The sequence below is a fragment of the Capra hircus genome, chromosome 6, assembly GCF_001704415.2.
Source record: "Capra hircus breed San Clemente chromosome 6, ASM170441v1, whole genome shotgun sequence".
Classification (NCBI taxonomy): domain Eukaryota; kingdom Metazoa; phylum Chordata; class Mammalia; order Artiodactyla; family Bovidae; genus Capra; species Capra hircus.
In genome coordinates this window covers 7,247,661-7,272,420 of record NC_030813.1, presented here as the reverse complement: position 1 = coordinate 7,272,420, position 24,760 = coordinate 7,247,661, and the positions used below count along the sequence as shown (strand labels likewise).

The 24,760-nt window shown below is 37.5% G+C and overlaps 1 protein-coding gene across 2 annotated transcripts in view; it reads right to left on the bottom strand.

Annotated features, from left to right (window-relative positions):
• PRSS12 (protease, serine 12) overlaps positions 1-24,760 on the bottom strand; it is an 87,373-nt gene that overhangs the window by 20,512 nt on the left and 42,101 nt on the right. For both annotated transcript variants that reach the window (XM_018049183.1, XM_018049182.1), the window contains exons 6-9: positions 20,084-20,225; positions 8,081-8,286; positions 4,790-4,868; positions 3,786-3,908 (exon numbers count right to left, since the gene is read on the bottom strand). In XM_018049183.1, the coding sequence (XP_017904672.1) occupies positions 3,786-3,908; positions 4,790-4,868; positions 8,081-8,286; positions 20,084-20,225 (550 nt within the window). The remainder of the gene's footprint in view (positions 1-3,785; positions 3,909-4,789; positions 4,869-8,080; positions 8,287-20,083; positions 20,226-24,760) is intronic.

The window sequence follows — 24,760 nt, the reverse complement described above, 5'->3', positions numbered from 1 at the left end:
CTTTGATCATATTTCAAGGCTCAAAAACCTTTAGTGATTTTGCACTACCAAGGAAATGAAACAGAGATTCACTACCCTGACATCCCAGACCATTCCTGCTTCTTTACTGTAACTCCACTATACACATTCTGGATCCGTGATCCTAGTAACTGCCATCCTTCAAATATGCTTTATCCTTTCTCACCACTGTGTTCTCAACATTAGACATTCTCTGCCTCCAGCCTCTACCAACACATGAATTCAGCGTCTCTGCTTGAACAGACTCCATAACAGAACTCACTCTTCCTCCCACATACATCCCACTCCAGCTTGGAACTGTCCCAACAATAGACCTCTTTCCTATGCTAAAATGAAAATTACCTCCCATTACCATCTGTGGTATGTAAGCAACACACAGTAAATTTAATCTGATTCCTGACAATCGCCCCTTTCTGCTTGCCTTCCCTGGTGCACCATGTCGCTGTCTCGTAGGATGTCACTCAGAACTGAGCACAGTTCTCTCCGTTTTTGCCCCCGACAACAGCTTGAGCACAGTAGGACAGAAGAGCAAGGCTCTTCGCTGCTTTGTGTTGGTGCTGTTCTGGCAGGGCTGCCCAAGGCTGATTAACTTTGTGGAACCGCGTTACCTCACTGACTCTATTAGGGTTTCATGCGTGCTCAGTCACTCTTAGTCATGTCCGACTCTCTGCGACCCCGTGGAAGCTCACCAGGCGTCTCTGTCCATGGGATTATCCCAATACTGCAGTGGGTTGCCACTGTCTCCTCCAGGGAATCTTCCCAACGCAGGGATGGAAACTGCATCTCTTATGTCTCCTGCCTTGGCAGGTAGATTCTTTACCCCTGAGGCTGCAGGATGCTAAAACCCATAAGGCCTTTTTCACTTGCGCTGCATTTAAGTCATGGTTCCCAAACTGAAGGCAGCATTTTATTCTTTATTCCACATCACTTGTTAGAACCAGCTTATCAAGATCCTTTGCCACCTTGGATCCTATCTTCCAACCTGTTATGTGTCCCTACCAATCTCCTGGCATCAAAAAATATAATCAACTTCCATCAGTGTCCTTTTTCAGCTTAGCTATGAATATGTTGAATAGGGCAAGGATAAGTATCCTGTTAACTCCATTATATTCCTTCTCATCATCTTTCTTCAAATGTCCAGACCATATGCTATTCTATCCAGGAGCAAGAGGGTCTTAACTTTTAATGTCCATAAGAATCATCAAAGATGCTTGATAAGAATGCAAACTCCTGGGTCTTAGCTCCAAAGATTCAGAAGATCTAGGATAGTGGCTCAGGAATCTGGGTTTTTAATAAGCTGAATGTATCTAAATAATATTATGGAGAAAAGACCTCATTTTAAAAATGACACTTTTTACTTTTTTTCATCCTATATGTCTCCCTCCTCTGGGTTCCTATAACTGCAATAAAACCTCATGCTAACAAGGGTGCTATCTGTCTTATTCTCCAAGATATTTCTAGTGCATGGCACATTTCAGGGAATATTATAGGCTCAGTAATTTTTTGTTAAGTTAATAAATGAATCTTTATTGTCGGTACCACTCATGTAACACATGAATATAATAAACCTACTAGTATATAGGTGAACTCTCAAACTCAACTATTACCCATGAATGACAGAAAATATGTAAAATACAGATTTGTGTCTTTTGCAGCACTTGGAACATGGAACATTAGTCCATAAGTATTTATCAAAATAGGTAAGAGGAAACGAATAGAGATTCTAGAAACAAAGATATATGAGAACTTAACAACACAACTGACGTATCAGTGGGTAAAGAATGGAATGTTTAATTTTTAAAAGTACTGGATAAACTAGCTATCCATAAGGAAAAATATAACATTAGGTCCCTTCCTTATACCATATATCATACACACACACACACACATACACAGACACAGATGTAAATAGATTAAACATCTAAACAGGAAAAGCAAAACTGTAAAATTTTTTGTAAAAAACTAGGATAGTATCTTCCTATGGGGCTAAAGAAGGATTTTAAAAATAAGATATACAAAGCTTTTATAAGACTTCAGAAACTGACACACTTAAGAATATTAAAATTGAAATATCTTCATAAGAAAAAGACCTTAAGCTAGTGAAAGGACATGCCCCAGACTGGTAAAAGGTATTTGTAACACATAATAACAAAGACTCTGTACAAAGTATATCCAAACAATGTTAAAATCAATTATAAAAGACAATTGAATAGAAAAATAAGCAAAGGATATGAACAAATAATTCACAAAAGAAGAAGACACAAAATCAGAAGAATAGAATTAAGAAGAAACCCAAAAACTCTTTAAGGCTGGCAAAAACTGAAAATGTTGATGGTAGCAAATTGAGACAGGGATGTGAGGAAATAGGAACTTACAAACTGCTGTGATATAAACCGATGCAGTTACTCAGAACATAAACCAGTAGTGCCTACAAAGTATGAGTGACACCCACACTCCTGGACCCAGAACAATGCGCCCACAGGTGTGGACCAATGAGACCCATGCAGCTACTGCAGCACTCTTTTTCAGTAATGACAGAATGGAAGCCTCCTAACTATCCACTAGTAGGAGAATAAATACACTGTGGTTGGCTGCATCTTACAATAGGACTTAACACACTCATACGGCAGTTAAACAAAATCGACATGGATGGATTGTAAATACACAATGAAGCCACATAATCTCTCAAATGAAAAAGTACAAAACGAATCTTTGGTTGTAAGAATATTTTAACACTATGGAAACGTTCTATTTAAAACATTTTTTGAGTATTTTTAAATACACAAAATTAGAAGAGTGAAACCCCCTGTATTCATCACCTTGCTTCAGTCATCATTAATATTTGCCAAGCAATGGTACACATTTTTAAACACTAAAATTCATGCTGAGGAAATGGCTATTATCCAGGGCCACTAAAGGGCACAGGACATGGAGAAAGGACCACCAGGTCCTGCAGGTGCCGCCACCATGAGCAGTGTGACTCTGGCACACTGAATTCCTCTGCAGGGCTTCCAATCTGAACTGGAAAGACTTCAGATTGGGCTGATGAAATGCCTGGTGGTGGTTTAGTCGCTAAGTCGGGTCCAACTCTTTGCGACCCCATGGATGCAGCCCGCCAGGCTCCTCTGCCCATGGATTTCCCAGGCAAGAATACTGGAGTGGTTTGCCCTTTCTTTCTTTAGGAGACCTTCCCAACACAGGGATTTAACCCATGTCTCCAGCGCTGCAAGCGGATCCTTTACCAATTGAGACACCAGGGAACCCCAAAATGTCTGAGACAACAGGAAATAACCAGGATGCAAACTGATAGGTACACACAGACATAGAGAAGTCTTTCTCTAGAAGACACAAAACACCAAGCAGACTCGAAGGTTCTAAAATTCAAATCAAAACACTAAATGTGGACTCCCTATTCCTTAGCATTCAGAAGCAAATAATTTGAGGTCTCTTCCAGCTCTGTGGGCACATGATTTCATCCTCAGACATTCCTGGAGAAGCAATAACATAGCTGCCTCCCCTCCAAAGACCCATCTTCTCTTCTCCCTAAACCTAGAGTTTGCTTTAACACCAGGGTTAGCAAGTGACTTCCTGAGAGCTCTCTGCTCCTAATGTTACCCCCTTGCTTCCACGACACCACTGGAGGAGACGAGGAATGCCTGTACCTGTCTCTGACACTCCAAGTGTCCAGTATGCTGCAGAGCAGGAAGGGGTTGGAAGAACTGGTAAGCAAGGGCCAAACTGCATTATCTGGAAAGGTACACACATACCTCTTGAAGCAGTGTGCTGCTGTAAGGACCCAGCAGCTACTCAGGAGCGTGGCCCCACAAAGGAGCCTACCGTTTCCATGGGATGACTTCAGCCGGAGGGATACTTGCCAAGGCCAACCACCCCTAAGAAGAAAGTAAGCCACTCATCAGAAAAGCAAGGCACATCATCCAGTAAAACAATGACTTAGGCGTGCAGGTAGGAGGAAAGGAGTATAAAAGAGACTTGAGAATGTGAACTCCTTTCCTACTTCGAGAATGATATTCCTACAGCTTTGAGCAGAACACCCTGAAGATTTGCCTAGAACATCTGTGTGCATAGCCCCTAACTCTGACATCCTTGGAAACAATTTGCGTCTTCTTTATATTTCATGATTTGAAGCGTATTTTCTCCCTCACCTAAACACCCTAAAGAAGCTGGCTTTTCTTTTTTTTTCTGTTGGTCATGCCACATGGCTTGCGGGATCTCAGTTGCCCAATGAAGGATTGAACTTGAGCCATGGCAGGGAAAGCACAGAGTCCTAACCATTGGCATGCATCCTAAGTTGCTTCAGTCATGTCTGACTCTTTGTGACCCCATGGACTGTAGCCCGCCAGGTCCAGGGAATTCCCCTGAAGAAATATCTACTAAGCCAAGCACTGGTTTTCCATTTGTAAATTCAATAAGCAACAAAATTATATTAAGAATGAGTCGAGTCCAAAACAAATATATTCTAAATTAAATAAATGTGTAGTTATACAATTTTTCGGATTTCCTGGTAAATCAGTTTGTTTCTGCAACCCATCTATCTCATGTATCAGGGGATACTGATTTGAGGAACATGGTCTATATAAATAAATATAGGTCAAAGGGCAGTGAAATTATCAGTGTAATCTGTATTTAGTTTAGAAAATAAAATAAGACAAATCCACTATATAATAGTAGAAAATGTCCCAATTTGTAATCCCCTCTCTCTCTGTATAAATAATTCTGTAATATGGAAAATCACTTCTGAAGAAACTTTTACCTTAAAGAATTCTTCCCACCAATGATCCGCTTCTGCCGACGGGGCAATAATCTCAAACCACAAACAGATGAGAGGGACTCTGAAGCAGAATGAGGTTTTTAATTAAACTACCACATTGCTGATACTGGGGAAGAGATACAAGTGACACATTTCCCTGCAGCTGCTTCCTCTATTTTAAAGTGCCTTTTCTCTTCAAATTATAGGCTATTTTTCTTATAATGGGCTTCCCTGGTGGCTCAGAGGTTAAAGCATCTGCCTGTAATGTGGGAGACCTGGGTTCGATCCCTGGGTTGGGAAGATCCCCTGGAGAAGGAAATGGCAACCCACGCCAGTATTCTTGCCTGGAAAATCCCATGGACAGAGGAGCCTGGTGGACTATACTCCACAGGATAGCAAATAGTGAGACACGACTGAGCTACTTCACTTCACTTCACTTTCTTATAATAAAAATTGAACGTTGTTTTCTCAATTAACAAAGGCAACAATAATCCACAAGTAGCCACGGAACTTTATGAGGTTTCCCACAGTCAGCTGACGTTTCATGGACTGTGGAATGGTCTGGCCCTATCTAGTGCATCGTCCTTATGGCACCCACACCTACTCCTCTGTGGAGACTGTTCAGGAGTTCAGAAATACTAAACAAGAGGACTACAAAAAATAATGATGATCTGAATTATTTAATTGTCACAGACAACAGTCTTCCAAGCCACATATACACATGTAACTCAGAGAAGCAAAGCACATTCCCAGGAAGAAATTCTGACACAAATTTACATTTATTCAAATAGCATATTAATATATGCAAAGGATTTACAAAGCCAGTTTAAGCGGCAAATTGGATTTAAGGCTATGCAGTCGAACATCTCAAAATAACAGATTTCTGTCAAGAGTATTAAAAAAAAGAAGAGTTAAATTGAAAATATATGAAAAGGTGGTATATAAAAGAAGAGTAAATAAGGTGTGACTAGTTTTAAAAATAATTTTAGAAAGTGTGTGTGTGCTAAGTTGCTTCAGTCATGTCCAACTCCTTGTGACCCTGTGGACCGGAGCCTGCCAGGTTCCTCTGTCCATGGGATTTCCCAGGCAAGAATACTGGAGTAGGTTGCCGTTTCTTCTTCCAAGGGGTCTTCCCAACCCAGGAATGGTTAAGTATATAAGTGTAAAATACAGTATATACTGCTTTTCTATCAGAGTAGGAAGAAAGGGTAGGAATTGTGCCAAGACCATGAAAGTCTAGTCAGCATTAATATTCTCCCATAATAACCAGGTAAAAGGGAGCCAAACAGAAATATCCATAGATATTTCTTCATGGAGAAAGAGGTTCAGCAGTGTGTACCAAGGTCACTAATTTGTCAAATGAGCTCAGAGACATGCTGTCAAACCTTAATCCTCATCTCTTATGATATGAGTCCTCTACATGACACTGTGAGGTAGAAGATACCAGAAAAACACAAGTTTCCAATAATGTTCCAAGTCAGGTCAATGCATATAATGCCAACACAAAGAATGATGTGATATTAAGCAAGCAAAACCAAAAGTTTACATCATTCTGGGGCAAAGTACCAGATTGCAAAAAAGTAAAATTTATTGAAAGCCATAAAATTCACTATTATAAAAAAGTTATAAAGTAAAATGAAATCCATTTATGAAAGGATCCCATTAGATGACCAAAAACTGATGGCTCGAGTTTTAATCACCTTATAGAAGTTAATAGTTCTTGAACCTCAACACAAAATAAACAAGTTAATAAGTAGACTCAGTAATCCAGTTGGTCTAAGATAAAATCTTTTTATTTCAGATATGGTAGCATTGGGACCATGGAAAGGTATCAAAACGAGTACTGCTACACCTTTGGAAGGCATTAAAGCAAATGTATTAATAATGAAATAAATATGGTATTTCATATTGTAAGATAGGTTTATTTTACATAAAAATATATTAAAATATTTCAGTTACTGAATTTTTATGTTTTTCTACTGCTTAAGAAATTTTCCATAATCCAAAGAATTAGCCATGTTTACTTTGTAACTGTATTTAAATTACTGAAGGGAATTTAATTAAGTTACAGTCTATAGTTAGGAAAAATTGGCTTACCAAATCATGTTTATTTCATGTAATACATACATACATATATATATATATATAAAACAAAACATAAAGGGTTGCAAATATTCTTCACACTCAAAAGACTCTCAGATAATGAAGAATCATATTAACAATATCTAATTTATTGGATTTCTTTAATGGTTATTAAAAGATGCTAGAAAAAGAGGATACTCAAGTATAGATACACCTGATTTTAAGAAAATCTTAAGTATCAAAACCATGAATTTTTAATCTACATAAATAAATGACTGTTCTTTTCATAAAACATAACCATAGTTTCCTCCAAAAGAGCTAGTTTTTCCCCTTCTTCACTTAAAGCAGTATTTGTTTCATACAAATTAAACTCAGTTTCTATGAACTCTTCTATTTATCTAAGTATGAACTATCCATCACTGTATTATACTGAAAGATTACTTCTTATTTTCCTTGCTGCTGCTAAGTTGCTTCAGTCGTGTCCGACTCTGTGCGACCCCATAGACGGCAGGCTCCACCATCCCTGGGATTCTCCAGGCAAGAACACTGGAGTGGGTTGCCATTTCCTTCTCCAATGCTTGAAAGTGAAAAGTGAAAGTGAAGTCACTGAGTTGTGTCCAACTCTCAGCGACCCCATGGACTACAGCCTACCAGGCTCCTCTGTCCATGGGATTTTCCAGGCAAGAGTACTGGAGTGGGGTGCCATTGCCTTCTCCTTACATTCTTAAATTTCAGAAAGTAGAATCTACAAAAGATAATTTTCTTTTTGCAATTAATTTCAAAAACTATCCCTGTTAAGATATTAATAAGAGTGGAGGAAGTGCCCTTCTCTGATTCACCTTTAAATTTTCATTTCTTTCCTGCTTTTATGAAGCAAATATCATTTCTAAACCTTCAAGGATACCAGCAAGTTTGACAGTTTTATTACATTGAAAGAAGGAATGGTTATAAATGGCTAAGAATGTCAAAGGGGGACAATCTCAGAGATTACAAAATCCTCTAAACCCACTCCTGCCCCTGAACTCTGCTCTCTCTGGGACGCCCACACAGGAAAGTTGGTGAAGAAACACTGCCTCTAAATACTAGCAGAAGGAACAAGGGATTGAATATATTCTTAGGGAAGGGAGTTCATTACCCAAGTACTGCTCAAAACAATAACAAGGGGTTGAGTATTCTTTGACCTTCACAGAAACGTCCCAGAAGGTGACATACCTTTACTACTGTTTCCTGATGCTTTTTTCCCAAGATAATCACAAATAACTCCTGCGTCTTCACTGTGGCGGCAGTCGTGGTCTCCGATGTCTTGTCTGACACAGTCGGCCAGGGACCGTTCGTTTCCTGTGCACTTCACGTTATCCATATGGATGGGTCCCTCCCCTTCCCCAAAATACGCCATGCTCCTTGCTCTGGCTGGGCCCCTGGAAACAGAGCATTCTTGAGGATGTGGAGAGTCAGTCAATCATACATTTGAATAAATCACAACATATACTCTCATCCAAGAATATTTCTTAACTTTCATATATTAATATTAGCATCTATATATGCTAAAAAAAAAAAAATTCGGAGAAGGCAATGACACCCCACTCCAGTACCCTTGCCTGGAAAATCCCATGGACAGAGGAGCCTGGCAGGCTATAGTCCATGGGGTCGCTGAGAGTCGGGCACGACTGAGCAACTTCACTTTCCCTTTTCACTTTGATTCATTGGAGAAGGAAATGGCAACCCGCTCCAGCGTTCTTGCCTGGAGAATCTCAGGGACGGAGGAGCCTGGTAGGCTGCTGTCTATAGGGTCGCACAGAGTCGGACATGACTGAAGCGACTTAGCAGCATGCTAAAAATTATTTTATGACTATCAAAAAAAAAGCTTGAGAGATAATAACTATACATTCTTTGTTATCATATTTTACGCCTTCTTGATTACATTTTAATTTCTAATAAGAAAGTCGCATATCAAAAATTTATGATAGTCTTAAACTCTAGTTTAAGCAGGAAAAAAAAAATCTTCTCAAAAATATCTACTCTCTTCCAGAGCATAATACTCTCTTAAAATCGGCTTCCAAGATAATTTGAGAATTAAATAATTACCTAAGGAGCTAAGAATTTTTAAAGCCCGCTTTAGAAGCAAAAACACACAAATTTCAACTGGGAAAGAGAAAACCAGGAACCATAGTTAAGAAGTCAGAATTACTTTAGGTATATCACTTTTCTTTGGTTTCCCTCTTTTTTTAATAATATATTACTTCTTATTAAATATCCAAATACAAAATTTTCAGTGAAGCATTTCAAACTAACACCATATTCAAAACTCAGTTCCTGTTAAATTAATGACATGATTATGAATAGCCAAGTTTTAATGTTTGAATTATAGGAAAATTATCCTTGTAACTTCAAGTTAGGGAAAGATTTATTTTTAAAAAAAAAAAAGCATACATGGTATACCTTAAATTAAAAGACTGATAAGCTCAACAAAAATTTAAAAATGCCACTTCACTAAAAACCACCAAAGGAAAGTGAAAAGATAATTTTAAAGTTGATGAGTATGTATACTATAAATATGTGTGTGTATGTTGATGAATGCATTCTCTAACAGAGAGAAATAGCATACAATATACAAATAACTCAAATTTCATCTATAAAATAAAAAACCAGCAACCAGTAGAAAAGCAGGAGAGTTTTAAATCAAAAGAAACTGTCTTATTAAAAATGACAATATAGACCAGATTGCTAATATTAAAATACTTTCTACTTAGTTAGCATAAGGTTATTATACTTTCCTTATAGTTATGCAAGGAACTCAGGCAAAGTAGTTTATTGATATGGATTATCTGAGGAATTTGCTTGAATAATCCCCTTTCAGCTATGAGACCTGGCCTCACAGGCTTGTAGCTGGCAGTACACTCATTTCAAAAATGTACCCTAAAATTTCTTCTGTATTAGTGATGGCTACTCTGACATAAATTACAAATAAAAATAAGATTTAACCCATTAGAAATACTTATAGTCATGGAAGATCAAACAGGCAACTTTAAAGTTACTCTTTAATTCTTTCTAGATATAAAACTTTCAATAGTTGTATAAGTAAAAAATGCTCATTGTATCAAGTTTGCAAAATAAAAATATTAAAAAACCACAACTACACACTGCTAGCCTTTGGCACACATTTATGGGGAAAATATTAACTATGATTTTTAATTGTTAAACAAAAACTCATTGTACAGACTAGTGGATCTCAAACTAAGTGGACGATTCTTACGAAGGTGGTTCTGCATCAAATTTCAGTGTAGGGAAAAAAAAATTTATTTCCTTACTGTTGCATGTTTATTTTAAAATTTTTATAGGTTTTACAAGTATATACATCCTGATATATTAATCTTTAAGGGCAGCTTAAATTTCTTCCCAGAAGTGAAATTTTTTATTCAACAGATATAAACATGTCTTAAGATTCTGGATATATATATTGTTTCATATAGGACAAGTCTTTGGAAAGCAAATTACGCATTTGAAATATGTATAATAAAATATAACTATTTAAAGGAAAGGTATTTTTCTGATTTACTTTGTACATCACAGTTCTGATCTGTCTGGAATTTATTTTTGTTAATATTAGTGAGGGATCTAGCTTTATTTCAGTCCCTAAAGTAACTGTCCTAATAACTCTTCCTGCTGACTTAAAGGGCATTTTTATTTACTTATTTATCATGCTTGTAAGTACACAAGCCACTTCTTGGTCTGTAAGTTCAATAATTCTACACATTAAAATTACCTTTGGGGACCTGTAAAATACAGCACCATCTGAACCCCACTGGATGTCAATTAAAGTAGAGCTAAGATGTTAAGTAAAGAGGGAGTGGGGCCGGGCCTGGGTAATATTTTTATGTCCCAAAGTGATTTCCAGCCACAACCAAGGCAGTTAACCATCACTGACCTCTTTGCCTATTCCTGTGCCAATTTCACATAGACTTGATTTCAGATGAATCTGGAAGTGAAGCCCTTCTCCCCAACCATCATACACACCAAGAAAACAAAGACTTCGATGAGGAGAGCATTTAAGGTACAGATTAATTTCTATTTTGTCTTCCCATTCAGAGTTGTGGAGTATCACGAAGTCTTACAGCTTCTGTAAAGATTTACTAATAGCTTTTTTTCGCACAGACCTCAATATTTGTGAAGTTTATTCCTTGAATTTTTTTGAGTTTTGTACCTTTCATAAATGACATTTAAAAAAATTTTCTACTTAGCATATAGGAACATTATTGCTTTTTTAAAAAATTTATATTTCATATTGTTACATTAATAAACACTAGTCTAGTGTCTTTTCAGATGATCGTCCTGAGTTTTCTAGGTGGACACTGCATTATTCATATAAAATTCTGGCTTCTTAAAAATTCCAATACCTCAGCTCTTAATGATTAGTGGAAACTCCAGATAAAACTGAGTCATTGCAGTAAAAACAGGCACACTTATTTGTTCCTATTTCATGCTTGTTTGTGATAATAGAGTTGAGGTAGTTTTATTCTATTCTCAGCATCCTAAGAGAGATGAGACAGGAATACTGATTTTTATCATGTAACTTTTCAACATTATTATGATAATCATATATGTTTTCATTTGTAGACAACACACCAAAATACATTAAATTGAATGCGTCAGCCGAACTACTCTCATATTCTTACAGAAAATTTGAGTGATACTGTTCTTTTAATATACTGCTGATAAATTCATTAATATTTTGTTTAGAATTTTTAATATAGATTAATGAGATTTCTTTTGGGTATGAATCCTTGTCTAGACTTAAAATTAAGTTATATTAACTTCATAGTGAATGGAAAGATTTTTTTTCTTTTTGCTGTACTTTTATATTAAGAACTCAGGAGCCATCTGTGTCTTAAAGACTGGTCAAAACTCTTCAGCAAAAGTCAAGAGTCAGTTCTCCTGTCATTAGTAATTTATTTAGTTTATTTGGGTTTTTTATCTTTTGTATCAACTGTAAAAATTTTTTTTTTGGTTTGAGTTTTTAGGTTTTTTTTTTCTTCTTCTTTTTTTTTTTTTTTTGGCTATGCTACATGGCTTGCAGTATCTTAGTTCCCCAACCAGGGTTTGAACCTGGGCCCCCGCAGTGAAAACACCAAGGCCAAACCACTGGACTGCCAGGGAATCCTCTTGATAATTATATTTTTTGTTGAAATGTACAGTTTCCTAGACAATTGTTCATTTCATCCAGAGGTGCAAATTCATTGGCTAAAAGTAAGTTTATAGTATTCTACAATTTTTAACCCTCTGTATCTGTGCTTATGTTTCTTTTCGCTAATGTTTACTTTTTGCATAGGAACCTAGAATGTCAGGTCTATGAATCAAGGCAAATTGGAAGTAGTCAAACAAGAGAGGGCAATAGTGAATGTCGACATGCTAGGAATTAGCGAACTAAAATGGACTGGAATGGGTGAACTTAACTCAGATGACCATTATATCTACTACTGCCGGCAGGAATCCCTCAGAAGAAATGCAGTAGCCATCATGATCAACAAGAGAATCCAAAATGCAGTACCTGGATGCAATCTCAGAAACGACAAAATGATCTCTGTTCGTCTCCAAGGCAAACCATTCAATATCACAGTTATCCAAGTCTATGCCCTAACCAGTAACGCTGAAGAAGGTGAAGTTGAACGGTTCTATGAAGATCTACAAGACCTTCTAGAACTTACACCTAAAAAAGATGTCCTTTTCATGACAGGGGACTGGAATGCAAAAGTAGGAAGTCAAGAAACACCTGGAGTAATAGGCAAATTTGGCCTTGCAATGCGGAATGAAGCAGGGCAAATACTAATAGAGTTTTGCCAAGAAAATGCATTAGTCATAACAAACACCCTCTTCCAAGAACACAAGAGAAGACTCTACACATGGACATCACCAGATGGTCAACACGATTATATTCTTTGCAGCCAAAGATGGAGAAGCTCTATAGAGTCAACAAAAACAAGACCAGGAGCTGACTGTGGCTCAGATCATGAACTCCTTATTACCAAATTCAGACTTAAATTGAAGAAAGTGGGGAAAACCGCTAGACCATTTAGGTATGACCTAAATCAAATCTCTTATGATTATACAGTGGAAGTGAGAAATAGATTTAAGGGCCTAGATCTGATAGGTAGCGTGCCTGATGAGCTATGGAATGAGGTTCATGACATGAGACAGGGATTCAGACCATCCCCAAGGAAAAGAAATGCAAAAAAGCAAAATGGCTGTCTGGGGAGGCCTTACAAATAGCTGTGAAAAGAAGAGAGGCTAAAAGCAAAGGAGGAAAGGAAAGACATAAGCATCTGAATGCAGAGTTCCAGAGAATAGCAAGAAGAGATAAGAAAGCCTTCTTTAGAGATCAATGCATAGAAATCAAGGAAAACAACAGAATGGGAAAGACTAGAGATCTCTTCAAGAAAATTAGAGATACCAAGGGAACATTTCATGCAAAGATGGGCTCGATAAAGGACAGAAATGGTATGGACCTAACAGAAGCAGAAGAAGAGGTGGCAAGAATACACAGAAGAACTGTACAAAAAACATCTTCATGACCCATATATAATCACGATGGTGTGATCACTCATCTAGAGCCAGACATCCTGGAATGTGAAGTCAAGTGGGCCTTAGAAATCATCACTACGAACAAAGCTGAGTGGAGGTGATGGAATTCCAGTTGAGCTGTTTCAAATCCTGAAAGATGATGCTATGAAAGTGCTGCACTCAATATGCCAACAAATTTGGAAAACTCAGCAGTGGCCACAGGACTGGAAAAGGTCAGTTTTCATTCCAATTCCAAAGAAAGGCAATGCCAAAGAATGCTCAAACTACCACACAATTGCACTCATCTCACATGCTAGTAAAGTAATGCTGAAAATTCTCCAAGCCAGGCTTCAGCAATACGTGAACCGTGAACTTCCAGATGTTCAAGCTGGTTTTAGAAAAGGCAGAGGAACCAGAGAATTGCCAACATCCACTGGATCATAGAAAAAGCAAGAGAGTTCCAGAAAAACATCTATTTCTGCTTTATTGACTATGCCAAAGCCTTTGACTGTGTGGATCACAATAAACTGTGGAAAATTCTGAAAGAGATGGGAATACCAGACCATCTGACCTGCCTCTTGAGAAATCTGAATGCAGGTCAGGAAGCAACAGTTAGACCTGGACATGGAACAACAGACTGGTTCCAAATAGGAAAAGGTGTACGTCAAGGCTGTATATTGTCACTCTGCTTATTTAACTTCTATGCAGAATACATCATGAGAAACGCTGGACTGGAAGAAACACAAGCTGGAATCAAGATTGCCGGGAGAAATATCAATAACTTCAGATATGCAGATGACACCACCCTTATGGCAGAAAGTGAAGAGGAACTCAAAAGCCTGTTGATGAAAGTGAAAGAGGAGAGTGAAAAAGTTGGCTTAAAGCTCAACATTCAGAAAACAAAGATCATGGCATCTGGTCCCATCACTTCATGGGAAATAGATGGGGAAACAGTGGAAAGAGTGTCAGACTTAATTTTTTGGGCTCCAAAAATCACTGCAGATGGTGACTGCAGCCATGAAATTAAAAGACGCTTACTCCTTGGAAGAAAAGTTATGACCAACCTAGATAGCATATTCAAAACTAGAGACATTACTTTGCCGACTAAGGTCTGTCTAGTCAAGGCTATGGTTTTTCCAGTACTCATGTATGGATGTGAGAGTTGGGCTGTGAAGAAGGCTGAGCGCCAAAGAATTGATGCTTTTGAACTGTGGTGTTGGAGAAGATTCTAGAGAGTTCCTTGGACTGCAAGGAGATCCAACCAGTCCATTCTGGAGGAGATCAGCCCTGGGATTTCTTTGGAAGGAATGATGCTAAAGCTGAAACTCCAGTACTTTAGCCACCTCATGCGAAGAGTTGACTCACTGGAAAAGACTTTGATGTTGGGAGGGATTGGGGGCAGAGGAGAAGGGGACAGCAGAGGATGAGATGGCTGGATGGCATCACTGACTCGATGGACATGAATCTGGGTGAATCCCAGGAGTTGGTGATGGACAGGGAGGCCTGGCATGCTGCAATTCATGGGGTCACAAAGAGTCAGATAGGACTGATCGACTGAACTGAACTGAACTGAATGTTTACTTATATTCTCTCTTTCTTAATCAGAATTGCCAGAAATTATTATCTCATTAATCTTTTTTAAAAAATGGAAATAATTGCTGATAAGTGCCTGTGTAATGAAGATCAATTTGTAATTCAAATAGCCATAATTTGAAGAAAACTGAAAATTAATAACATCCTGAAACTAATATCCAAGATGATTCCCATCAGTTTTGGGTGTGAGGATGAGCAAAGGTAGAAAGCAAATAACAATAAGCTTAATGTCTTGATATTTTTCAAGAAGGGGAAATTACAGATAATTTGTGAAATTGGTAAGAAAATATCTGAAAATCTTTGCTAAAAATTTAAAGAGAATTTTTAGTAAAACAAGAATGCTGAAATTTCAGACAACTAGAGATAGCAAAGAAAGAATATTAGATTGCCTGTGAATCAAAAGCCAGAAGGCCATAAAAGCACCAAAAATAAAGCATGATAGATAGCATAAAAAGTAGATGACAGATGGAAGTAAACATGTTGAAAATAAAATTAGACTCATTAAATAAACCAAAAGGATAATTTCTTAGCAATTTACCAATCAATGAACAAACTAAAGAGAATGTACCATTTTAGATATATCAGCAAGTAGAATTAGAGAATATTTTAACTAATAAAAGTACATAATTAAAGACATTCTCAAAGATATAGTGAAATCTAATACATTTTTCTTTGACTTTAAAAGAAATAATTAAAGACTGTGTCACCTATAGGGACTTCTGGGTTACAAGCATGAAGTTGATTCATAGCTGATCATTTCAGTGAGACAATAGGCTCTAATACACAACACTTTAAACTGAGACCTGGGTTTGGTCCCTGGGTTAGGAAGATCCCCTGGAGAAGGGAAAGGCTACCCACTCCAGTATTCTGGCCTGGAGAATTCCATAGACAGTCCATGGGGTCACAAAGAGTTGGACATGACTGAGCGACTTTCACTTCACTTCACTTCACTTCAACTGAGTATCAAGTCCTCCTGGAAGTAGATGATGATTTTCCAAGAGATATGGGAACTGATATGTAGATCATCAAAATCCATGTGTATTCTCTCCTCAAACTGGTCTTGCTAAGTCAAGATCAACTTCTCTTCAAAATTTCCCTTTTCCCACTACACTAAAAAAAGGCATGCCTTTCACTCAGCCAATCCAACCACAGTTCATTGCTCCAAGATTTAAAAGCCTCTGAAGTGGCCAAAAGAACAGTTCAAAACAAACGATAGCGATGAAGCCTCCTGTTATCCAAGGACCCAAACCCCAACCCATCGGTCTAGGAAATGGGAGCTTTTGTCAACTTTTCTTTCTTACGTTGAAAAATCATTTATCAAATTTGTTGTTTTTAATTAGTTGTGTACCAGAAATCATAAAATCCTGATAGCAACATGTTAGAAGAATTTAATTTCTCTATCTCACTCTCTGCATGTGTACACACACCCAGGTTTTAAAATATACTAACATTAGGATTCTGCAGGGAAAGAAAATTTAAACTAAAATTTCAAGGAGAAAAAGGAACTATGTAAAATTTGTGAAGGTCAAAGAAGAACATATTCATGTATTTTTTAAATGAATGACAGTATCAAAACACTATATTTATGTTTTACTGGATATAATTAAAAGGATAATGTAACTTCAACTTTTAAATGTCATATACAAATATGGCAGAAATTAAACTCTTTGCAGCTATTTAAACATCAGATTAAAAATTAGATATAGTTAGTTTTAGGTCTCTATTAAGGCAATAGGGATGGGCTTCCCAGGTAACGTTAGTGGTAAAGAAGCTGCCTGCCAGTGCTAGGAAACGTAAGAGATGTAGGTTCAATCCCTGGGTGGAGAAGACCCCCTGGAGGAGGGCACGGCAACCCACTCCGACATTCCTGTCTGAAGACAGGCATGGTATTGCTGTCATGGGCTGAGGCACATGGTGGGCTATACAGTCCATAGGGTTGCCAAGAGTTGGGCACGACTGAAATGATGGAGCACACAGGCAAAGCAGTAAGGACACACCCTTTGAAAACTCTTTTAAGGGATGTAACTCTAATAGACACAGAGTGCAAGAGCAATGTCATATCGAAGCATGCACTAATGGGATCACACAGAGTTCGAAAAGAATGGACTCTCCATCATGGTTATTCACTCCCAACAAGGTTAGCTGATAGCAACACATTCTCTCTCAACGCTCTAAAAACGATGTGCTCATATGCTAGACTGTCAGACATTATGTAACACACCATTCAAGGGTGTCTTGTACCTTCATTCTAAGTGCGTCTATATTAGTTACCACTCAGGTTCCTGATTCTTATTACTTCATTTCTGTTTCCTACATTATGAAAAAGCTAACGCTATTTTGATTCTCAGTGTTTCCAAGTACTAACCTCAAGTGCAATATAGGTGGTGGGGGACAGTTCTCTGGTATTCTTATTAAGAAACCTCAAGTCTTCTGACATCTTCAAAGCTTTCTGGATTGATTTCTACAAATAAATGCTTTATTAAAGATTTTTAATAATTCAAAACAGACATGGGGAAAAAATCCCCTATTCTAATCACATACTTACTTATAAGTTCTTATATGAAATTCTATCTCCTCTCACAGGAAATTATAAAAACAAGTATATGTTCAAATATATGTAGACTGATCAAAAGCTAAATGATCCTCTTCTAAATACTATTTGATGGCAAATTGTAGCTTGTACACTAGAAGATGACCATCCACTTTGTCATAGTAACATTAAATTACTGATTTATGTATTAAGATTTATTTTAGAAACAATTATAAACTAAGGGGCTTCCCTGGTGGTTTAGTGGTAAAGAGTCTGCCTGACAATGCAGGAGACATGGGTTCGATCCCTGATCCCAGAAGATTCTGCATGCCAAGGAGCAAATAAGCCCCTGAGCCACAACTACGGAGCCTGCGCTCTGGAACCCAGGAGCCACACGACTGAGGCCACATGCTGCAGCTGCTGAAGTCGATGCACTCTAGAGCCTGTGCTCACGACAGGAGAAGCCACCACCACAAGAAGCCCGCATACCACTCCTGGAGAGCAACCCAGCTCACCGCAGCTAGGGAAAGTCTGCGCCACAAAGACCCAGCACAGCCAAAAATACATAAATACATACTTTTAAAAATAAAACCCAGCGTAAAGTAGGATCTTCTTTTAATGCTTTTCTTGATAATTGATACAGAAATATTGTTCAAGATTTCTACAGACTTTGTTCACTCAATCTAGATTGTTCTCACCTACATTCACCATTTGAGTTGAATGCAAAATGGACTACATGATAAGCAAAGAGCAAGGAAAGATGTAGCAGGAAAGCAAAGTGAAAATGCATTGATGGATATCTGTACAATTTTTTTGCTCCTTAAATGTGACTTAGACACACAATTCAAGGATCATATTTGACCTTTTCTTTCACATTTTCCTTCGTACTTCCAAAGGTAACACTATGTTTCCTGGATTACCTCTACCAAAAAAATAAAAGTAAGCCAAAAATTAGTCTCAAGCAGCAATACACTTTAATGGCTGATTTTAGATAAATTCATTGAGAATGTAATCTAAGAACAATATGTGTGTATATATATATATTTTTTTTAATGGAAAAACAAATGTTAGAAATGTAGTGAGCAAAGGAAACTTAAATTGTTGACTAAATTCATCTAATGTAGATTCTTCCTCCCTTATTCCATTACCCTATATTTTGAAAGTCAAAAATGTCACATACCACCAATTTTGAATACTGAAAAATCTATATTACAAATAATGAACCCACTGACTACAGAGCAATTGGAATGGCAACTAGGACCAAAACGGAGGAGTAAATTGAAGTAGGATCTGAGTAGTTGAAAATAAACTTTGGGTTAAAGCTTTAGGGAAAAAATTGAATTTTTATCAAAATAGAAATAGTTTTAAAAATAAAAGTATATTCTGCATGGGAATAACCAGTTAAGTTTATCAATATTTAAGATACACATAGATGTGTAATTAAGGATATATTTTAAAATTCACACCACTATTAGCAATCCAAAATAAGCCAGGCAAATTATGTTTATTAGCTTAAATTTCATAGCCCTCTAAATTGTAACATATTCCACATATATTTGCAACTCCAAAATCAATCAGACTCTTCACCGTCATTTGTGGACATGCCTAAAGTCTCAAACAATTTTGAGTTTCCCAGTTGAGGTCTCACAGGAGATAAACTACCTTTTTTTAGTTCACCTCAAACTGGAAATAAGTGTCTGTTTCCCATCTCACTTAGTGCCACGTTTTTCATGCTATAACTCATGCCTGAATGAAGCCTAACACCATTTCCTTCATAAGGCACATCACAGCCTTCTTCCTTCAGGAACACTAGACAGCAGCAAAGTGCTTAGGGGCATTTTAAACAGAAATCATCAACAAAAAGGTGCAGAAATGCAGGGGAGGGGAAAGCATTAGTAGACTACAAAAAGGGCAGCTGCTTGCAAGCATGAGAGTTAAAACAAGAAGGCAGACCATCACTTGGTTTGACCTCAGGTCTAGAAGCAATGGCTCAGTATTTCCTAACTTAAAGTTCACAGTGACTTTACAAATAACAAGAACCAACTGTAATTTCAGTAACAGCAGAATCCCTTATAAGGCTAGTATTGTGACATAAATCACAGAGAAAAGGTTAATACGTTTGGCTGACGGAAGCATTGTTATAAATGTCATTTTTGTTTAGTCGCTAAGTTCTGTCCGACCCTTTTGCGATCCCATGGACTGTAGCGGGCCAGGCTCCTCTGTCCATGAGATTTCCCAGGTAAGAATACTGGAGTGGGTTGCCATTTCCTTCTCCAGTGTTATGAATAATCAAGAGTTATTGGACTATTTGTTATTAGATAAAAACTACATTTCTTAAGTAACATAACGTATACGTCTTATAACAGTATAGAAAAATTTAAACAGACTCTACTTTGTATTTCTTTACCATTCTGAATCAAGTCAGCATGCTGCCAGTATTTTCAACGGAATCATAAATACTAATTTTATACAAGAACAAGAGTAAAAAAATCATACATTCTGTCAAGGAACCATCCCATATCATTAGGTTTTCTTACTTGTAGCCAAGCTGTCGACAGATCACAGTGGCATCCTCATCAGTCCACCCATCATCACAAACTGTTCCCCACTGGCCGTTGATAAAAACCTCCACTCGTCCTTCCTTCTCATTTTCGCCATCCATCAGTCTGATTGGAAAACCTAAGTCGCACGTTAAAAGTAATACTCATTGTTACTTTTATAAGAGCCAAAACAACCAAACTGATGTTAAAGCATCAGAGACTTTATAAAATAGTATTTGCTTTTAAAATGAGCTAAATATTAGATGGACAGTGAGAGAGAGGACATACTGATTTAGGAAAAAAAAAACAAAACTGTATCCACTTTTGCAGTATCTTTTGAAGCCTGAGGTCAGAGTGCTTATCTTGCTCAACTTTTTATTCCCAGCACTTGAAACAGTGCTTGGCATTATAGAGTACACATAACATCTGTTGTGCACACCTTGATTTTGGACTTCCAGATTCCAGAAGTGTGAGACAATAAATACCTGTTGTTTAAGCCACCCAGTGTGTGATCTGTTACAGTAGTCCAAGCAAACTAACACACTTTCTTTACATTATCTAGTTATTTGAAGGGTCTCCAGCTTGCACCTCTAAGATTGATAAGGATTCAAAGAATACCATCCAACATGGTGAAATTATCAGAACCTAAGGAGGTGATGTTGGAGAAGGCAATGGCACCCCACTCCAGTACTCTTGCCTGGAAAATCCCATGGACGGAGGAGCCTGGTAGGCTGCAGTCCATGGGGTCACTAAGAGTCAGACACAACTGAATGGCTTCACTTTCACCTTTCATTTTCATGCACTGGAGATGGAAATGGCAACCCACTCCAGTGTTCTTGCCTGGAGAATCCCAGGGACGGGAGAGCCTGGTGGGCTGCCGTCTATGAGGTCACACAGAGTTGGACACGACTGAAGTGACTTAGCAGCAGCAGCAGCAAGGAGGTGATGTAATCAGCTAACAAACCAAGTATCATTCGATCTGTGTTCAACCCCATGTACGTAATAACTAGATGACATTTTTTAACTGAAAGGAAACACACTGGCAAGATAGACACATCCTACTTTGATTCCTCGAACTCTTTGTTGCCCCAGAGTTGCTGGCTCTCTAATCTCTGATCATACCCACTTCATGGAACAGGCATCATAGTGGAATCAATACAGCAAAGTCAAAATAACAACCTTCTCTATGCGTTGTTTACATTAGCTAAAAAATTTTTGTAATAGGCATGTGAACAAAACACAATATACTTAAAACTTTATATTTCTTATTATTGTATCTGAAATTTAGGGATTCTTTGCAAGAGGAGCAAGGGGAAAAGTGATTCTTAAAGAAAAAATTTTAAGAGATGATAATCTTCAAGTTTTTGATTTTTACACTTTTTAGATCTTTGGTGCAAAATTAAGAAATCATACACACATGGAATTAGATCTCCACATTCCATCCTAGTTGTTTTATGGGCAGTTTTTCACTTTCCATAAAAATAAAAATGATACAGTATTTTTAAAGCCTAAGTTGCATACTTTGTAAAAAATATATACAATATTTCTGAACCTAATTTTAGCCATTCATTTTATTAAATCGCTGGATTTTTGATGCTTGAAGGGAAACTGAATGACAGAAACCATTCTATTAATACCACCTCACTAAGTTCTTTTTGTTATAGCAGTAATAACACACATGATTTACTTCTAAAATCTTAAAATGCTTGGGAAAACTAAACAGAGTATATAGTATCTTTCATTATATATCACAAACTCTGATTACAACAGAGTTTTCTTTATTTCAATTTTCCTATAAAACTGATTTAATACATTATTTTTAAGAAAATAATATTTTTCCTAAAAGAAAGATAAAATCTTTACACTGTAAAATTCAGAGACAATGAAGTGTGAAAGATATCTCTGTTAAGATTTAATACTCTGAACTTTAGAATTAATGCAGTATTGGTGGAGAGTAGTCTTAGGGCAATCAGGGCAAGTAAGAGATAGGATGAGATAGGATGTGGAAAATGCGATAATTAATTAATTTATTTAAAATTTTTTTAAAAGAATGCAGTATTAAAATAAGAAATCTACATATTTACCATCCCACAAAGTTCCGCCAGCTAACACAGGCATTAACTAACTACGTTTGTACTAAATCACCTTTACTGACCTAGAATATTGTTTTTTAGCATTCCATCTACCACACACCTAAAATTAGGAAGTGTCTACTGAACTACTACTAATTTCGAGAAAAGTTTCATTCACAATTAAAGTTAAGGTCAATGAGTTGCCTTCAAACAGTTGAACACTCTAATAGTCCAACAGCTCTTATCATAGCACCAAAGAAGTGAAAACACTAAATTGTTTTTAAACTGCACCATTCCGTGATCTCTTCGCAGTCCTTTTTGAGAAGTGGGAAAGTAATGATCTCTTTGGATGAATAAATGGTAATCTGATTCTATTGCAATGGAATAATTTGGCTCAGATATAATGTTCTTTGGACAAATGAATAGTTAATATATTACCAAAATTAGGACCAAAGAATTCATAATAACGATCTCATATTTTATTAATAATTATCACCCTCAACTTTTTAAATTAAAAAATATATGTATCTATCAATATAATCTCAGAAAATTAAAGATTTTAAGGAAATTGAGAGGATTAGTTGTCCTAACTGTATGTGTATATTTAACCACAAAGGTCTTCAGAGAACTGAGACTGTAGTATTTGGTATGCTTCCCAGGTGGTACTAGTAGTAAAGAACCCACCTGCCAATGCAGGAGAGAAAAGAGACAGGGAGGAGGGTTGGGGGGTGATGACCCAGGTGATCCTGGGTTGGGAAGATCCCCTGGAGGAGAGCATGACACCCCACTCCAGTATTCTTGCTTGGAGAGCCCCATGGACAGAGAAGCCTGGCAGGCTATAGTCCAAAGGGTTGCAAAAAGTCAGACACGATTGAAGTGGCTTAGAACACATGCATAGTATTTATAATACTTCATCACATGGAGTACTGATGGAATATGCCTGAATAGATCACTCCATGATCCAAATACCTGCTATCTGGGGCTAAGAGGTTCCATTTCTAGCGAACAGGCTCTATCTCTCCCAACCACATGTAATTACTCATCACATAATCCTAGCAGGGTCATAAATCCTTCATAGGAAGAAAGTAGCAAGGGAGGAGACCAAACAGAAACAATTTAAAATATGACCTATGAGGGACAGGGTAAAATGCTATATTTCTATCTGGTATCATTAGTGCTAGATTAGTGGAGTACGTCACTATGATCTCACAGGTCAGAGTACAATGGGGAATCAACATACACTTTGACAAATTAAAGTATTTGTGCTTAACTGCATGCTCAGTCGTGTCCCACTCTTTGTGACCCCGTGGACTGCAGTCTGCCAGGCTCCTCTATCTGTGGAATTTTCCAGGCAAGATTACTGGAGTGGGTTGCCATTTCCTTCTCCATTTCCTTCCCAACCCAGGGATCAAGCCCACATCTCCTGCATTAGCAGGCAGATTCTTTACCACTGTGCCACCAGGGAATAGTTAATACTGTGGGATTCAATACATCCCATTATTTTATAATATGAAGATTCCAGCTTCACAGTCTCAAAACAGGAGGATATAAAAGGGGCTGACTCAAGCCTGAGGTGAGACTTAAGGACCACCAATGGTTATTTCAACATTTATGTACCCAAAAATGCATGTATAGATACAAACAGAGCTATGGTAGAGTCCTGGCAAGTCTTCTGAATATCTCCCTCTATACTTTTCATTCATATTTATTCTGGCCTCCTCATCAGATGTTAAGTCTGTCAAGGATATATAGTAGTTGCTCTCCGCTCACAAAAGGACCTTCATCTAAGAATATTTAAGGTCTTCTCTGTACCTCAAATGGTAAAGAATCTGCCTGCAATGCAGGAGACCCAGGTCGGACCCTTGGGTCAGGAAGATCCCCTGGAAAAGGAAATGGCAACCCACTCCAGTATTCTTGCCTGGGACAGAGAAGCCTGACAGTCTACAGTCCATGGGGTCAAACAAGTTGGACACTGAGTGATTAATACTACACACGAATATTTCAGACTGTTAGATGAGCTAAGTACCTTTTATCTGACTATGAGTCTGAAGAAATTTGGAATGAGGGGATAATAAGTGATGCTGATGGGTTTTTAGTAACAGGATATCTTAGAAAGATAGGTGGGCTGTTTACTCCAATGAATCCATCTTGGGTTCCAGTGAGAAACTTGAAAGATCTATGTTAGGACACAGCAACAGCTGGCTGGCAAGCAATGATTGACAAGGCCTCAGGACTAAAGACAAATGAATCATGGAGGGTGGGAAAGAGACCTCCTGTTTTGTTCTGATTTATTTTCAATCCTTTCTCAAATAGTTCATTAGAATTCAAGGTAAGTGAGAGGCAGAATAGGTAACAATCAGTTGGGGAATGGACACTGCAGTTTCTTTCTTCTATCTTTCAGATACATGAGAAACGTAGGCTCATGGGTAGAGAAAATTAGGAGTAAAATTTTGTAACATTGACGCAAAAGACTATTTTTCTCTGAAATAAAATTACTAAAAATTAGAGCATCTGGGAAAATAGACTTTTTGAAAAGCCAGAGACCAGTGGCTAGACGTGCAGTGGCTACTGGAATATGAACAGTCAAGAGCTGCGGCAGGAC